This window comes from Ambystoma mexicanum, chromosome 2p, assembly GCF_040938575.1.
Source record: "Ambystoma mexicanum isolate Mex_15411 chromosome 2p, UKY_AmexF1_1, whole genome shotgun sequence".
Taxonomy (NCBI): Eukaryota; Metazoa; Chordata; class Amphibia; order Caudata; family Ambystomatidae; genus Ambystoma; species Ambystoma mexicanum.
Window position 1 is genome coordinate 528697451 of NC_090923.1, and position 17579 is coordinate 528715029.

General features: G+C 43.6%; 1 protein-coding gene across 1 annotated transcript in view; it reads right to left on the minus strand.

The window, feature by feature from the left end:
- EFCC1 (EF-hand and coiled-coil domain containing 1) overlaps positions 1-17579 on the minus strand; it is a 448422-nt gene that overhangs the window by 27122 nt on the left and 403721 nt on the right. The window contains exon 6 of the mRNA XM_069643957.1: positions 10424-10582. Within this exon, the coding sequence (XP_069500058.1) occupies positions 10424-10582 (159 nt within the window). The remainder of the gene's footprint in view (positions 1-10423; positions 10583-17579) is intronic.

Below are 17579 nucleotides of genomic sequence, written 5' to 3' on the forward strand. Positions count from 1 at the left end.
GAGGGTCATGGCTAATTAAGTGCTGTTCTTATTCCTGATGCTAGTCCACCCTTCGCAGTCACTTGTATGGCCATTACTCTCTATCAGATATAGCTGCCCTGGCAGCTGACATGTAGCCAGTATTTCACACTGTGCCCGAGACATGCTTTATGAACATACACTAAGGAAATATTACACAAATTAAGATCTATATTTTATGACACATTCGGATTATATAAATCTTGTAATGTAATTACTTTTTTATTTTTGGGATTTAGTATTTTGGATTTAACACAGTGAAATCAACATCACTGAAGATAATGCAGATTTGTTAGTGACATCCTTGTGAGAAGCCTGAGGGTGTCCTCACACCAATGTGCTGTGGATCCTCTCCTCAGGTGGCCAAGGAAAAGCCATCGCTTTTGGATCCTGACTCTGGGGGTGGAAGTGTGAGGGAGGATCACCTGGGTGGAGGGTCCTTGGGGAGTGGGGAGAGGATATCTGCAGGCGAGACATGGTGTCCCCCTTCATCAATCCATGTCCCCTCATTCAAACTACTATAGTACTGGGACGAGGAGGAGACAACTAGGAGTAGTGAACACTAGTAAATAATTTCACCACTCTAGTACTGAGACGAGGAAGAGGCCTACAGACTGCTGTAAAGGTGAGGCATGTTCCGAGTGCTCCACTAATTACGACTAGGCAATTGAAATTAGGGACTCACACCTGTAACCAGTCAAGTGGCTGCAGATGTATAAAAGGTGGAGCTGACAAGTGGGAGAGAGCAACCAGCAGGAGAAAGCAGAGGGCGATCATTGCAGGCCTGAAGGGAGAAGCCTGCGTTCCTGAAGGAAGCTGAGGTGGGTCCTGCAGGAGAGACAGGACGCCGGCAGATAACCCCTAGAAGCTGTGAAGCTAAGGGCTGGGTGAGTCGCGAGAAGGCCACAGGAGCGGGAGGCTCATTGGTTGGAGGTCCACAGCCAGAGCTGCAGACAAAGAAGCAAGGAACAAAGTCACTGACAGCGTCCACGGGGAGAAAGCAGAGCTGCCGGCAGTATATGGAGAGAAGGTGAAGTGCGAGCGGGGCTTGTGGTCGGAAGAAGGAGCATTGGCGGAGCAGAAGCCGATAGAACAGCCGCCCAGAGGAGACGCCAGGGACCGGTGAGTGAAAAGGGAAGAGCACTCGAACCAGGGCACTCCTGGGGGCTGTGAGGAAGCCAAATTAGATGCAGGGTGAATGAAAAAGTATGCAGAAAATGAAATGAACCCATGGCAACGGGTTGAGAGGAATATTAAAGCAAATTTGAAGTGCAAGCCACATAGTAAAAGACTGAAGTTATTGAATACCAAACTAAATGAAGACCTTTGGCAAAGCTATGACCAGATGATAAGCTTGTGTGAAATACATATACTGCATATTGAAAGCAAAGAACAAACCGTGTGAAATACAGTGGAAAGCAAGTAAGAAACATTGCGAGAAAGTATTAAAGCAAGGTGGAGAAGGAACAAGAACACCACAAAGTGAGCTGCATGCCAAAACACATTGTGGCAACGTCAAGAAACTGGCAAGGAAAAGCCAAGTGAGTGTGAACCATCACACAGGTACAGATGCAGAAGAACCTGTGTGGGCTAAAGAGCCTAGGGTTCATGGTTGCAAGACCTGTAATCGGTAGACCGTAGAGTCCGTCTAGACAGGGGAACCCTATTTTTGAAAGCCAAAATGGTTGCTGAAGGGAAACGGGACAAAGCAATGTGATTGAATTGTGAAAAGTTGTTCTGGAGCTGATTTTTGTTTACCATTGAAAGATTGAAGGACAAGTATAAGTTGACTGTATAAGTTTAACTTGGGGAAGGGAACCCCAAGACTTTGTGAAACTGTCTTGAACTTGGGGAAGGGAACCCAGAGGCTTTGTGGAACTGTCTTGAACTTGGGGAATGGAGCCCCAAGCTTTTTGTGGAAATGTCTTCAACTTGGGGAAGCGGAGCTTAAAAGTAAGCCAGGAGCTGGAAGAGGCTCAGAACTTTATTTGGAATACTATTTCCTTTATTGCTGGCATCCCTACACATTGTTTAGCTTAGGTTGTGAGGGAAAGTATAGGTTTTGGACACAGAAAGACTTTTAAGATGAACTTTCTGACTCAGACTTTCCTTAGTTTCTTTAGGTAGGGAAATCACAACCTTAGTATAGGGCAGGTTAGGCATTCAATCATCCTGACATTTGAGTTAATAAATCATTTCTGTTTGAACTTTGAATTTGGTGTCTGTGTCTTGCTTCATTATGCCTTCGTAGTGCACAAGTTGATGTCTCCACCGTTAACCCCCATGTGGTTTATATGAGATGCCATGTTGGGCTATGGAAGCGAAGGAGAACTCAAACTGACGTTAGCAAGGGAGACGGGTGGAAAGTACAGCCTCCTTTAAAGACAAACATTGTTTATACCCAGCCAGTTCTGTTTGCAGAATTACATACCTGGCAGGAAAGACCTCATCTTATTAAATAAGACCAGACCAAACCCAATCATTGGATTATGGTTAGAATATGATTAACTAAGCCAAGATCTGCAGTGATTAGTGTATGTTTGTGCAGTGCTGCAGCTCTACCTTCTTATTAATGAACATGAATTCGATATGCCTGTCTAACAACGCCAGCTGAACCTTACGCTGGCATCATTACACAAGTAATGGGTTCCGTCATGGGCACACCTGTGTGCCATCAGCGTTTTTCTTGGAGTTTTCATTTTCCAAGGGGTGCCTCTCCAGACTCTTTATTTTCTCTTTCTCTCGCTCTCTCTCTACACCAAACCGAGCCACCTTTCTTCGCCCCACTGCTCCCTCTTCACTACCCCCTACCAGCAGCACCACTTAGACGACAAGTCCCGTTCATGCCTCCTGCATTGGTGTCTCTGTAGTATTTCACCTCGTAGTGAATCCGCCACCTGTTGGAGCACTGCCTATGTCGTTGAGCAAAAGAAAGCTGGAACGCATTTAGTCTTGCAATATTATACATATCTTTTGTATGTTAGTCAATCTCTAGTCAGAAATCAAATAGAGAAAGCCACTTTCTGCATCTGTCATGAATGGGTGGTGGGTTTTGGGATTACAAAGATGTGTTAAGATCCATGGACATAACTGTTACCCATACTCTTAACCCAAGCCATTAAGTTCTTGACCACGATAGTAAAGTTGGAGGATTTGACATCAATAACCTAAGAAACCTGCCACTTACCTTGCAAGCGACATGTTCTTAGCCATGCACTGCCATACAGTCGATCAAGGCTCAAAGTTCCCTTTAATGCAACACAGAAACAACGATGAAGGGAAGCAGGTATGGATCCTGAGGCTCGTCTTGTGATTGAACATGATTTGGAAGCCAGCCTGTCCCTTCTCTAAAGGGGATGCCACATGAACTGTGTGAACTTGTGAGGGTCCAAGGGTTTCCCCAATTTTACATGAGATTTTGACATGCTACCACTTCCTGTCTTGGAAGTCATTTTACACATTTGTTTCATTTTCTGTGAAAAAGAACCCATCAATGAGTTGCTTATCAAGTTTACATTGATCCAGCCTAATTTCGGAAATCTTTGCCTTGAAATCTATTTTCTAGTACACAAATATAAAACCCCATTCTGGAAAGATTTTTAACACTGAAACTGCAGGTAAATTCTATCAGTGGGGTTCCATGTCTTTACATCAATGCTCTTGCAACGTTAGACATTTTCATTGGTGCTTTTGTTTCTAAAATGAGAGGGGCTAGCCCTCTGTAATCAGCATACTCCTTTTATGTACTATATCCCATACCCTTTTGTATGCACCACCACAAAAAAGCATAACTGTGAAAATGCATTGATGTAAAAACATGTCACCAAAAGTGGTGTAGAGTTTCTAATTACAACAAGGGCTAAATCCCACTCGGTTGAAAAAGTCGGTTATTTATATTGCATGTCCCTGTATAAACACTGTTTGCAAAGTATTTGCATCACAATCTCAGGTGTTCACACCATACGACAGGTTTAGGAAATGTATCATTTCCCTATACTGCAGCAAGCCTCCCTTAGGACTGTCTCTGCCCCTGTACTACAGGCATTTGAGAGGGATATCTTATCGCGCACACCTCTACTTGGAGGGAGATGTAGTCTAGTGATTAACTTGGTAGCGTAAATTGACCTTGCGTCTAAACCTGGCTCCACATTTCACCCGATTTTGAAACCCTAGGCAAATGTGTTCTCCCTTTTCAGGTCCTCTTCGCCACTGCACCATGGTTCACTTAAATCATAAACTTACAAATGGGATAAATGGTAGTAATTATTAATAATCCATTGAAAACAACGGATATAACCATAGCTACAGGGACAAGCCAGTGTTGCTAGCTCACTACTAGCCATTCAATGGACCGTATGACTGGATTGCACTGCTTTCTCTCGGGGCATTCAAGCCTCTACGTAAACATTTATATGGCCAATTCATATGTTAGTAGCTTTCTTCTCGGGTGGCCTGGGTTTCAATGCTGATTCCAATGTACGGCCACACGGTTTAACCCTGGGCAAATTCCTTTCGCTTCCTACTGCAAGAAACCTCATCTGCAGAAAGGGTGAGCATTTAGAAATTAGCTAATTGGCAGATTAAGGGTCTGATTTACAGAATCATTAGCACGGTGCAAAGTTACTTTGTACTGAAGCAAAGTGGCTTTGCACTGCCAACAAACACCCTGATTTTCAGAACACTTTGCACTGAAAAAGTACTCTTTGCACCGTGAATTGGGCCCATTTAGCACAGTGCAAAGAGTACTTTTTCAGTGCAAAGGGATTTACAGAACAAGTATATTTTTGCAGTGCAAACTTTGTACTGCAAAAATACACTTTGCACTCTTCTTTAAATCAGGGTGTTTGTTGGCAGCACAAAGTCACTTTGCAGCACGCAAAACATTCTGTAAATCAGGCCCTAAGAGTACAAGAAAGAGAACTATGAGTAATAGACACACAGCTGCTGGGATGAGTGGGCGCAGCAAGGAAAAGGGGCAGAGGGTTCCGGAGGAGGGGAAGCAATCAGCGATTGGCAAGACGTTCTTTGAGAAGAAGGGTCTTCAGATGCTTCCTGAAGATTAGTATGGAGGGGAGGAGGGCCATTCCAATCTACATCGCTAATTTGATCCAAAGACAAGGGGCCTCATTTACAGAATTTTTAGCATGGTGTAAAGTGACTTTGTACCGGTGCAAAGTGACTCTGCACTGCCAACAAACACCCTGATATGTAGAACAGTGCAACGTGTATTTATGCAGTGCAAAGTCACTTTGCCCTGCAAAAATACACTTTGCACTGTTCTGTAAATCAATTTGCACTGAAAAAGTACTCTTTGAACTGTGCTAAATGGTCCCAATTCACGGTGCAAAGAGTATTTTTTCAGTGCAAAGTGTTCTGTAAATCAGGGTGTTTGTTGGCAGTGCAAAGTCACTTTGCTCCAGTGCAAAGTCCCTTTGCACCGTGCTAAACATTCTGTAAATCAGCCGCAGGGTGTGCAGCATGAAAAGGCCCGTTTTCTGGCTTTATAACTTGCACTATTCTCTTTCCAGTCTGGTGAAGGTGAGTCTCCTGGTGGTGGGCTGGACACGGAGATGTTTAGTTTCTTGGCCAGTGCATGTCTAATGTGCTACTGAGGGTCTCAATCTGTGCCTGGCTCTTGGCGACAACTAAATTCAGATCTGATTAATTAGTACTGTAATGTGTTGTGCCTTCAGTGGGGAACATACAGTTTGGTGGTTCAATATAGCACAGCTTGTGTAGCATTTTGTCCATTCTTTGGAGAATATATTGATTACACTCAACTAAAGTTGAAATGCCTATTCACACTTTTCAGTGGTTCTGGAAACAGTTCAGTGAGTTAAGCACTTGTTGAATAGAACTATGTTCATATACAGATCACCCTATCAAATCCCAGCAAGTCAGACATAGCATTTCCTCTCTGAGGTTTATAAACGTGAGTATATCATTTTCAGTGATAGTAACACCTACTGTGCTACAAAACCATGTAGCTGCAAAACGAACATAGCAACAGTATGGTGAGGGTCTGCAACTCGGTGCATCCAAACAAGGGCTCATAAATGTAGGGAGTTACCCCCAGCAAAGAGCATATTGCATAGTCGGAGCGGTGGGTAGGTACCCAATTTCAGGATAGTGGATGATATTGTGATTCTTGGCATCTCATTATAAAGTCATTGCTGCTTTCAGTTTAAGGATCTCTCTTCTCGCGTTTGGGTGGCATTGTTCAGCCTATTGCCTGCTCTTTATTGTCACATAGGCCATTTCAGTGAAAAGGATCTTAGACAGGAGAGAGCTGGCCAAATGTCAAAGGCCTCAAAAAGACGATTGCCAGTTCTGCTTATTCAACTTAAAAAAGGCTTGCGTTTTCCACAATTTCAAATATTCTGTGGCACAACATGGATAACAATGATTTGATTTGATTTTGATTTTGAAAATTTGCATTGCGCTCTTATCTGACCAAACCGTATAGAGGCGCAGCTGACATTAGGAGACAAATTAATCAAACAGATAGTAGCCACTATCGAATTTAAACAGAGTTCATGTCCTGAGCATGTTAATAGACAACTATTTAAACAGAAATGATTTTAATGCCCTACGGAATTGATGGAGGGTGTCCAAAGCCCTGATCTCTCTGGGGATACTATTCCAGAGCCAGCCTTAGACTGAAGACAGCAAATCTTATATCTCCCCTCGATACAAAGGCAGATGAGGGGGTACTCAGTGCTAATTGACCCTGTGATTGTAAGCATCTGGCAGGCTGGTAATGACTGATTTTATCCCTCAGATAATCCATGGCTAATCCATTAAAACATTTGAATATAAAACAAGCCACTTTAAACTTAATTCGTTCTTCCACAGCTGGTAGTGTGCGGCGGGAAGGAAATACATGGGCAGTTTTTCTCAGTCCACAGACCAGTCTAACTGCCACATTCTGAGCCTTTTGAAGCCTATAGAGTTGTTTTGCTGGAATGCCCATCAGCAGACTATTACAATAGTCCAGATGGGCATTAGTCAGGGCCCCCACTACCGTGGCATGATCTTCTTCTGGAATATATGGCGGAACCTGCCGCAGCAATCTCAATGAATAAAAGATTGCATGTACCTTGGCCCCAACCTGGCCTTCACAGACCATGTTGTCCTGACAACTACAGCCAAAATTATTTACCTTAGAGGCAAAGCTTAGCTCTACACCTAAAAGGTTGGGGGCTGGCTGTTTCTTAAAGACTGTGAGTAGATGTTTAGGCCCAAGCAGGATGAACTCAGTTTTGGATGCATTCATTTGAAGCTGGCTGATGGACATCCACTCTCTAATCTCTTGTAGGCACTGATTGACCCTAGCAAACATTTCTTCAAAGTTGCCAATTTTAATGAAAATCTGGGTGTCATCGGCATAGGATTGGTAACTCATCCCGTGGCGCCCCAAGATCTCCATCAAAGGTTGAAGATATAAATAAAAAAGGAGTGGGGACAGAGAAGATCCCTGTGGTACACCACATCCCATAGTGATGGGATCTGAGATGAATCCTCCAAGTTTGACATATTGCATAACTGGTCAAATAATGACTATTTGTACATGTCCTTTTTACACAGTTTATTTTGTTGAGTGTATTCAAATCTTTGAAATACAACAGTAAAACCCAGATGTGATTTTTAGGTTCACCTCAATTAGTATTTTGGTATTTGTCAACTTCCATTTATCATCGAGAAAATAAGGCTATAATCAGTCTTTTTTTAGAATAATGTGCTTCTACAAGGGCTCTCTAAAAATATTGTCATGATATTTATCATGTGATTTGTGTACTTTCCTAGTCATGCCAAAGAAACGGGGTATTATTTTCATTCATGAAAGTCAAAATTTCACACATAATTGAATCTTGGTTGTCTTGACAAAAACTGGAAAATAATATGGGCAAGTGGGGTCAAATCCGAGCTTCACCACTTAACCAAAGTGCGTGAGCCTTTAGGACTCATTTAATCTCATGTAACCTGTCAAAATGGATAACCCCCAAAATATTTCAAAATCGTCAGTCCATAGGGGGTGTATTAGTTCTCAGGGTACGCGCTTCAAGAAATCTAGACTGGTAGAAGTGGATGTAGTTTTGTTCCAGATATAATAAATGTAATAATTCATACATTGTATACCATAAAGTAATTTGTTTCTTCGCTCCCCAATGGCAACACCAACACTAAAAAATGATAGCCCTCTTCTAATCTCCTTTGTTCGGATACATGTACCTTCCTGGTAACCCCCAATATGTATTCTCTATCTATACTATTGTGTGTCTAACTCCCACTTTCTTCAAGTTCGGTAGAGGTAGATTTAATAGTAGACCATTACTGCGAATACAATTCCATCGCAGTTTTTTCAACGAATTGTGTACAAAATATAGATGAGGTTGAGTTGGGGTAATCATTAAAGTGGGGGTTTGTGGGGACCTGCAGGGGTCTCACCCCGCATTTATTTTCAGTGAAATTTGTTAAAAAACAGTATGATGGAATCGCATTCGCAGTAATAGGTGCGATGGAATCACATGGATCCATCCTCTAGCAGGGATACAGGGCACAGATTGCCAAAAGGTAGATGATTAATCATAAGATACGGTACATGGAACAGAAGCCGGTTAAAAGGTATATTGCGACCTATTATAGATATAGCACACCTATGACCATCAACTCCATTTGTACAAGTGGAACTGGAGGATCTATGTGATTCCATATACGTAGATTACATTGCAAGGGATTTTGTCGAGGACGATTTCAACAAAGTCTTTTTAATGGATTTCTCCGCAAATATATGCAGGAGATTGGGTTGGGGTAATAATAAAGAATGGGGGCAGTGGGGACATATATTTGCTATGTAATGTCATTAACAAAAAACAAATCAACGAAATCGTCAAGAAAATGGTCTTGATGTAATCACGTAGATCCAAGTAGCTTTCACGTGGTTGCCACCCTGTGCCCTGTGTCTCTGCTAGAGGACATGTGCCTTACTTGTGGCTTCAAACATAACTCCTAACCCAAAGCATATGCTCCAGTACAAGTAATGTCATCTTGATGTTTAGCTGAGTTGTTTTTCTATGCTGGGGCATGTTTACCTTGTTCATACTGCAACTTATTTACGTCGCTCCATCTATATCTTATCTCGTATTCCTTTCTTGTGCCTTACTACGGTTATAATGTGTGTGGTACTTATGCTAGAACACAAGTATCCTCACCATGGACTGCACATGCTACCCTTGAAATGCAATTATTTTATAGTGTTTCAATCACGGATAATTTGAAGTAGGCGATTCCAAGGGAGCACCCATGTTTTATTTTTATTTCTGCTATGAATGGTCTGACATTAGACCGTGATCTGTAGTGTTTGGCAAATTGTGACCATTGATGCATTTAATGTTATGTTTGTTGTGTCAATTGTTGCATATGTATAATAACTATATATGTTGTTTGGGATGCTGTAGTATGCAGATGAAAATTGTTTACATAGGCATGGTGTTAATAATCTCTTTTTTAGCACTTTGTCTCTTGTTTGTGTATGCTGCAGGTTGTCTAGAGACTACCTTTTGACAATTTGTTTCATGTTTTGTATCGAAAATACATGAATTTGATGTGACTTACTGTGATCCCTCCACTGTCACCTTTTATCTGCTCCACTGGCCTCCTAGTAGATGGTTTATCTGTTATATATTTGATATAATTATATTGAATAGTTTTTTTTTCTCTTGAGACACTACCTTGTTGTTTTTAATCCCTGCCAGGCCAGCATATCAAGTTATTGGTTTTGATCATGATTAAATGGGCTCCCAGAGATCCTTGGATCCCTCAACTTCCTTGGTTTGGGGGCACTCACACATATGTGACGTGCTTATACAAATTAATTAAGATGGCCCTGTGTTTTTGTGCTTTTTAAGACATTAGCACCAGATCCATACATGAATATAGTTGCACACCACCCAATGGGAAAATGTCCAATAGAACTGGCATTGCTTTACGGTAAGTCCTTATGTATCCACCACATTGAAAACAACAGAACTTGAAAAGACACAGCAAGGCCAACTTTGCACACAGAAAACATTGGGGTACTATCAAAAGAATTGAGGATCCATAGATAAATGGTGCAGCCCCTATGGATCTCTGCACCTTCTTTCCACAAAACAGAAATAGTTTTCTTTTCCTTCGTAGTTCTTTATCTTCTGTCCCTTTAAATAATCATGTAAGTCTAATTTATAGCCTAAGGCGGATCTCAATGTTAATATCGAGCACTAATCTGACAACTCTGAAACTGAAATGTGGTAATGGTTATTAAAATCTCCATTCTTGTCTCTATATTTTGGTGTTTTATGTGTACTTGCATATATTGCTACAAAACCTTTGTACACTGGATATAGAAATAATTGTAGTTTTATACCAAGTGCCGGAGCTCCTGCAGAAGCTGCAGAACATCCAGTAGCTTTTCTTCGACCAGGGACAACCGGACTCTCTCAGTCTCCAACATCTGCAGCTCCAGCTTCAGCAGCTCAGTCTCTTCTACCTTCTGTTGCAACTCAGCCAGCAATGGACCCTTCATCTGAAAAACAGTCCAAAGAATCCAGGTAAGATCCCAGCAACATTTCATCCCTTTCCACAAGAATTGAGAAAGAGAAACAATAGCTTTCTCCCTAAAGCAAATAGCAGCGTACTTAAGAAGACTCTGAAATATGCTATCCCTTCATGTTCTTGAAGATATGAGCCAACATATCGAAACATTACAATTGTGATCTTTATTGAAATATATTCAGTACCTATGTCTTTGAGCAAGACTGGAACATGCAGTTCTTGTTATCATGCATTTCTAACCTGCAGGTTTGAAAGCATTATTAAAACGGAAGCTCTGCACACATTTGATACATGTCCTTCATAACACATACACACAACACACACACAAACACGCTCACTAACTCTGCTCATATAGGAAGATTTGAGTGCACATATTGTTGGGCCAAGCACTCTGGACTAAGACCACTTCTGACAACTTTTGGCAGTGAAAGAACAAGTTCAAAAAATGTGGCATTATAGAAATGCATTTTTCGATTCATTTAAATGACCACATGACTCTAAAAAGATGACCTCGAGGCAATATTAAGACGAGTTTCCATACTACTTTGCTATTTATATTGGAAGCCAAAGATACCAAATATATGCTAATGTGATCAATTGGATAAGCAGATCACTGCTCGTCCATGTTCATATAGTTACAAATATTCAATAAGCTTGTGACCACATGTTGCTAATGCACATATTAACACATTCATAATGAAATCCTAGCAGATCTTATGGCAGCCCATTGGTTGTCCATACATTAATTCATATTTCATTTCTAATGTGTAGTGAGATGAAGTCCCATGCCTGATTTTGGAGTCATCCAGTGGAGAGACCAAGGATCCCGGGTACCTCCTTCAGACAGAAGATGATGTCTGGGGGTGGGATATGGAGGATCCCCTGGTCACCCATACTTTGCCCCTTCTGAGGGTAGGAGAAAGTCACAGGAACAGTGACAATGACACTGGCCTTTTGCAACACATCAAATCGATAACCTTGGTATTGTCAACCAATGCCAACCACTCCCTCAGTTTCATTAAGCGCCATATTAGCAATACAGTCCATTTCGGAGATTGGGACACCTAGCAGTCATGGGAAAGAGATCACGATGTACTTGGAATCTCTACTCCACACTGCATCCCACATGGACATCCGAGGCGTTTCATAAATTATTTTGTGACTTTGCTAGCAAGCCTGCTAGGCTATCAGAAGGACCGTGATGAGGGGAATAAGTTTGCATTAGAGCATGGATTGCTCTGACAAGGCTGGTAGCCTTTGCTCCATGAGCAGAGTGCACACAGGGAAACAGGGAAAGTAAAAATGTGAAAACCCCCTAGCCTGCAATTACTATCAATTCTGCATGAAGGCCTGCGTAAAGTAGCAAACCGCAGCCCCACCACTTCCTGAAGACCACAGCAAAGATGCATATGTAATCCAAGGTGCTGGATCATCCATTTAAAGATCTACCATCTCAGAATATTAGCGTGCTCAGGTGGATCTTTTAACCTGAGCCAATCCCAGTCCCACCCCAATTTGCCATCAGAGGTGCAGACCATCAAAGCAAATCCCAAAACGGGAGGAGGGGAGGCTATAGAAGCCCAGACTCTCAGTCAGATCGTGTGGGTGTTTGGAAAAGGAGGTGCTGGCAAGAGTTTGGAGACAGTTGTAGAGGAGAAGGAACAGGCAAGCAAAGAGGAGTCTGGAGAGGAGAAGAAGGAGTTTGAGGAGTAGGTTTGGTTAAAGGAGACTTTTGAAGAGGAGGTTGAAAATTAGAGTGGGAAAAGGCGGTTGTAGAAGTGTGTGAGGAGGAGGTTGATAAACATTAGGAGGAGGTAAAGGAAGGAGCTAAGGAGGACATTGGTAAACATCAAGAGCATGTGGAAGAAGGGACGAAGGAGGAGTTTGGTAAACATATGGGGAGGTTGGCAAACATCAAGAGTAGATGGCAGAAGGAATTAAGGAGGAGGTTGTGAATGTCAGGTTGCAGACCTTGAAAAAACCGAGTAGGAGGTTGTTGAACATCAGCCGGTGTTGATAGAGAAACAGCAGGAGGAGTTGATTGAAAGAAACAAGGAGGAGGAAAGTAGCAATAGGAAGGGGGCAGGAGAAGAAAAGGAGGAGAAGGTTGATGAACACCAAAAAGCGGTGATAGGAATTGGTAAAGAGGAGGGTGGACCAAAAGAGTTGCTAAGAAGAAAGAAAGAGCTTCTTGATAAACAGCAAAAGAAGGTGGTAGCAGGGAGCAAGGAGGAAGTAAAAAAACATCAGGAACAGGTTCTTGACAGGCAGCCAAGGAAGGCTTGAGGGGACAGTTAGGCCTAAATCAGGGGGAGGAAACTCCAATCTGAGAACTTTGCAGAAAATCAAGGATAGCTAAGGCCAGAATAGAGAGGCCTCCTTAAGAGGATACCCTCAGAGTCCTGGAAAGCAGAGAACCTTTCATAGGGCACAGGGAACAGTGAGGCTAGTGTAGGCTCCTCGGCTCTACTTAATGCCCCTTGGGGAGTTTTTCCTGATTCCACAGCATTTAAATACAACACTCTGTCACCTACGAGACTACTTGACAACCGAAGACTGTGCCAGGAGCTGAAGGATAAGACACAATGAGAGAAGTGGGGTGTAGAAAACCCTGAAGCTCAAGAATGCAAGAGAGAGAGAGATGGATGTGTGAAAGTCCAAGAGTGGGAGAAAGAAGAAGAGAGCAGAAACCCCTAAGCCTGATTTAACTTGTCCAAGTAAGCCTTCTAGAGGGTGCTGAAAAAAGAAGCATTCCCTCTTAACCCAGATTCTGGGACACTCTGGATTGTGTGGCAATCTGACGTTTTAAATTGGAAATCGCTAATCTTTATCAGTGTTGTTATTGTTACCCATCCTGTATCAGTTCCTTTAATGAAAGTTAATACAAGTTTAGTATCTAAAATGTTTGTTTGATTTCCGATCCCATTCACTCTTATGACAGTAGCAATGTCAGCCAAAGATGGCATTTGCCTATGGATCTGAACAATGTGATTGTACTATTAGTTGCCAACGCATCAGTAAATATTGCATTGCTAGTTTCAAAAAGCTTGATATGCTGAGTAATGGTAGCTATAACCAGGGAGCTGCAAACTACATGTTTACTCTCACAAAGGTGCTGCTAAGCACCAGGTAGTGCAGGGGAAGCTTGAAGACGCTGGCGGGGTGCACTGTGCAGCAGAGCATCCCGCAGTCGACAGTTAAGCTGGTGCGCAACGTGGAGCGTGACCCAGAGTTACAGAATTCTTCGGATAGTAGGTTTTTATTAAAAAAACGACAATGACAAATACGGACTAGAACTGCTCAATTTTCCAAGTGTCACTGGGTTTTGTTGGCAACCATATTGAAGAGTCCCTTCCTCAAGTCTTGTGTGAATGAGGGCATACTGCATTAAAGTTAGGAGATCCGAAGGTGATTGGGCACTGGGTTTTGTGGGCAGCCATATTAAAGAGTCCCTTTCTCAAGCCTTGGGTGATGGGGGCAAACTGCAATAGTTACGAGATCCGAAAGGTGATTGGGCAAAGCAAACAAGTCATAGCCCTTAGGGCAACAGTGTATCCCACTAAGCGCCCGGAAGGCAACTGAGTCAACAATAAATATGACAGAGCTGTGTCTGAATTAAAGAAAGCACTCTGAAGAACCCCTGATGTGAGCCCCTGGTCCCAAGTGGCTCGTAAGCCTATATAAGTCCGCAAGACACACCTACTCAAATTCCTGGATGGGGAGGCGCAGCCCCAATGAGCATTAACATAGCATCTGTATCGCGCTCCCAGTGATGCTTGCCTGCTATATCCAGACCGCCGCTTGCATTTCCCACCACAGCACTCTTCAGACCCAGGAGAACCTCACCTGCCACTAGGACTTCGACTCCGCCAACTGGCAGACTCTCTGCACTGGTCTGGACTTCCTCTCTCTTGCATCTGTTTCATCTGCGCCTGTCTTGCTGCTAGGCTGCCTGATGCTCACATGAAGTATCTTGTGACTGGTGTTTTTAAGGCACTTTCCTCGTATTCCGGTGAAGTGGTCATCCCACCCGAGTCACCTTCCTTCCTTCCTCCTTTGCTGGTGGAGCAGTGCAATACCCCATTCTGTGACATGTGTGACGTTGTGCACCTGATTCATCTGTCCCTGTCTTGCTGCTAGTCCGCCTGGTGAGTTGATTGTGCAGTTCCTCCATCTCTTCTCTCTTCCCCTTCCATCTCTCTGCCCTCTTCCTCCATGGTGCTCTCCATCTCTCTGATTTATTATAACTGCTACTCTATCACCTATCCTACCTCTCTCTCGAAGCCTGGAAGGAAAAAGTTCAAAAAAGTTCTCCTGGTCTCCAAGCCAGGCCTGCCCATCGCTAACACCTACGTCAATGCTTCTTCCAGGCAGACAGTCACTGACATCCTCTCGGTCGCTCCCTTTCCGAACCTATGGACTCCCCACATGGTCTCTGACCTCTCCACTTTCTCTTTGTTGCCCATTAACGGTGGCACCAGATGGGCATGCATCTCATCCTCTAGGTGCATAATTAATGTCTATCAGAATGGCACTGTCATGGCCCTGTGCTCTCAGCTCAACCTCCTCCTTTTTGAAAGGCATCTTCCATCTCTCATCAACTCCTCTGTCTGCCACCCCTCTTGCCCCTTATCCACCACAGACAGGTGTACCACATCCCTGTAACCCCTCCTCGGAAGACCTTCAAAGGTGGCAACCAGCTTCATCTATCTCCCCTCAACTCTCACTCTGCTGTTAAACACTTGTCAGATATCTGTCTCCTTCTTGAAAACTTTGACCTTGATGTTCTCGCTCTCCCTGAGATGTGGTTCACTGCCAGCTCTGTCACTGATTTTGACCCACTCCCTAAGGGCTACAAGATCCTCTCTAAGCCCAGGCCTAACCGGTCTGGAGGCAGAGTGGCTTTATTCTTCCCTGTATGGGTCCCTGCTACAATCATTCCCACTCAGACCTACACTTCCTTCGAATGGATTGTCTGCAGGCTTGGTGTCTCTCCAACCCTCTTGTTGATTCTCACCACCACCTACAGGATCCCTCAAGCCCAGCGACCGCATCTCACCAGCCCTAAACCTCTCCACTGGCTCCGAGTTGTTGCTAGGATCAAGTTCAAGACCCTCTGCATCACCCACAAGGCTTTCTTGGGCCTGGGACCCCGCTACATCCAACTCTCTCTCCCTATATATCTCCCTGCTAGAGCCCTTTGGTCTTCTAGCTCCAACTCTCTGCAGATTAGACACTCCTCTAAGCAGGGAGTAGGGGGTAGATCTCTCTCTCCTCTGCAGGATCCTCCCTCTGGAATAGTCTCCCTGCCCTTCTCAGGCTTGAGCTGGATCTCCTTAAGTTCCAGAAGCTCCTCCAGACCATCTTTTCTCTTCTTCCTTCCATCTCCCCTGCTAACACCCCTGTCTGCCACACCGACTGGCTGCCTGTTTCCCTTTGAGTTCTACAGGGCACCAGGCCCCCACCCAGTCCACCCCCCTCCTCGAACTTATCATGTCGACCCTCACCCTCTGCACCCCATGCAATCCCTGGCACTTGCCCTCCTGTTCTCCCCGTGACTCTCACCTAGCCCCTGTGGCCCTCTCCCCCCTCAGGTAACCCCTCTTTCACTTGCACTCTTCCCACTTTACCCTGCACTTCCCTTCCCACCCTAGAACCTCGCATTTCGTGCAGACTGGCACACCTCCCTCCCTTCACTCACACTTCTTGTTACTGCACTTGCACGATCTGAATGTCACAAGGCCTAGTAGGACCGTTATTGTCTTAATCCCTTGTTCCACCTGCCTCCCTTTTTTTTCTTGTGGCGCCTTGAAACACCATTTGTTGCATAGGTGCCGTACAAATATCCAATAAATAAATCAACAAGCAGCGGAGTATGGAGACCAAGGTGAGCTAAAGACTCCTCCTCAAAAAAGTGGAAAACATGCATTGATGTGCTTTATCTCACAAGGCCATAGCAGATTAATTTATTTTACCCTTATGTTAAATTGAACATTTTTGCTACTGTGAACATTATGCACTATTCAGCGAGTGCAAACCCTTTTTGTTGAAAGATCAAGCTGTGGCAACATTAAAACCTCAGAGGAGGTTATGTTAACTGGGGCTGTGGTTTAGTGTACTGAAGCATCCCCTACAGGGATTTCTGTTTGATCTTGTGGTCACAGGTTCAAACATGCAGGTCCACTCAGCCCTTTATACTTCTGAGGTCAATAAAATCAGTACTATTGAGTCAGATAACAAAAATCTGATATCAGTGTCATGGTATTCATCTGGTTGTGAACATGTGCTGTAAAAATACACCTGTTATACTAAGTTATCACTGTCAAACACACACACACCCGTACCCCCCTGTACCTCTGTACCTAAAGAGATGGCAAACCTTTATTAGCACTCCACTGTTTTTAAAAAAGTATATTTTTTTACATTTGGAAATGTATACATCAACATACACAAATCGTAATACCACAGTTCCCCCTCCCCAACCCCAACCTTCGCCCATCTCCAATTAAAACTGAAGGTCACGAGGTAAGAAACTTATCACATAAGATCCAGAAATGTGCCCCAAGTGTCCTCATACAACTTGACTCTCTTCTTTTATATAAAGATCGCACAGAGACAACTTCATCAACTCATGTGACCAATCAAGTTTCGTGGACACCTGAGCAGCTCTAAAGAGCCATCGTTTGTCTGAAATTCATTGTTAAAACTGAGCAAATCGCAAACACGTGCCTGCGGTTTCTATAGGTAAGTTTGCTCAGAGGAGACGTGCTTACCCTTCTGGGCTGTTCTGGGTAGGACCAGATTTGTGTGCAGATGGGTATTTTTCCTCTGGTATGGTCGAGAACTACAACACAATTTGAGACCCTCCCTAATGGGTACCAACCCATAGACCAGCCTATTGGGCCCTGATCGATTTCCTCAGTAGAGGAGCTCTCACATTGCTGGCAAAGGCCAAAACACATAAGGGC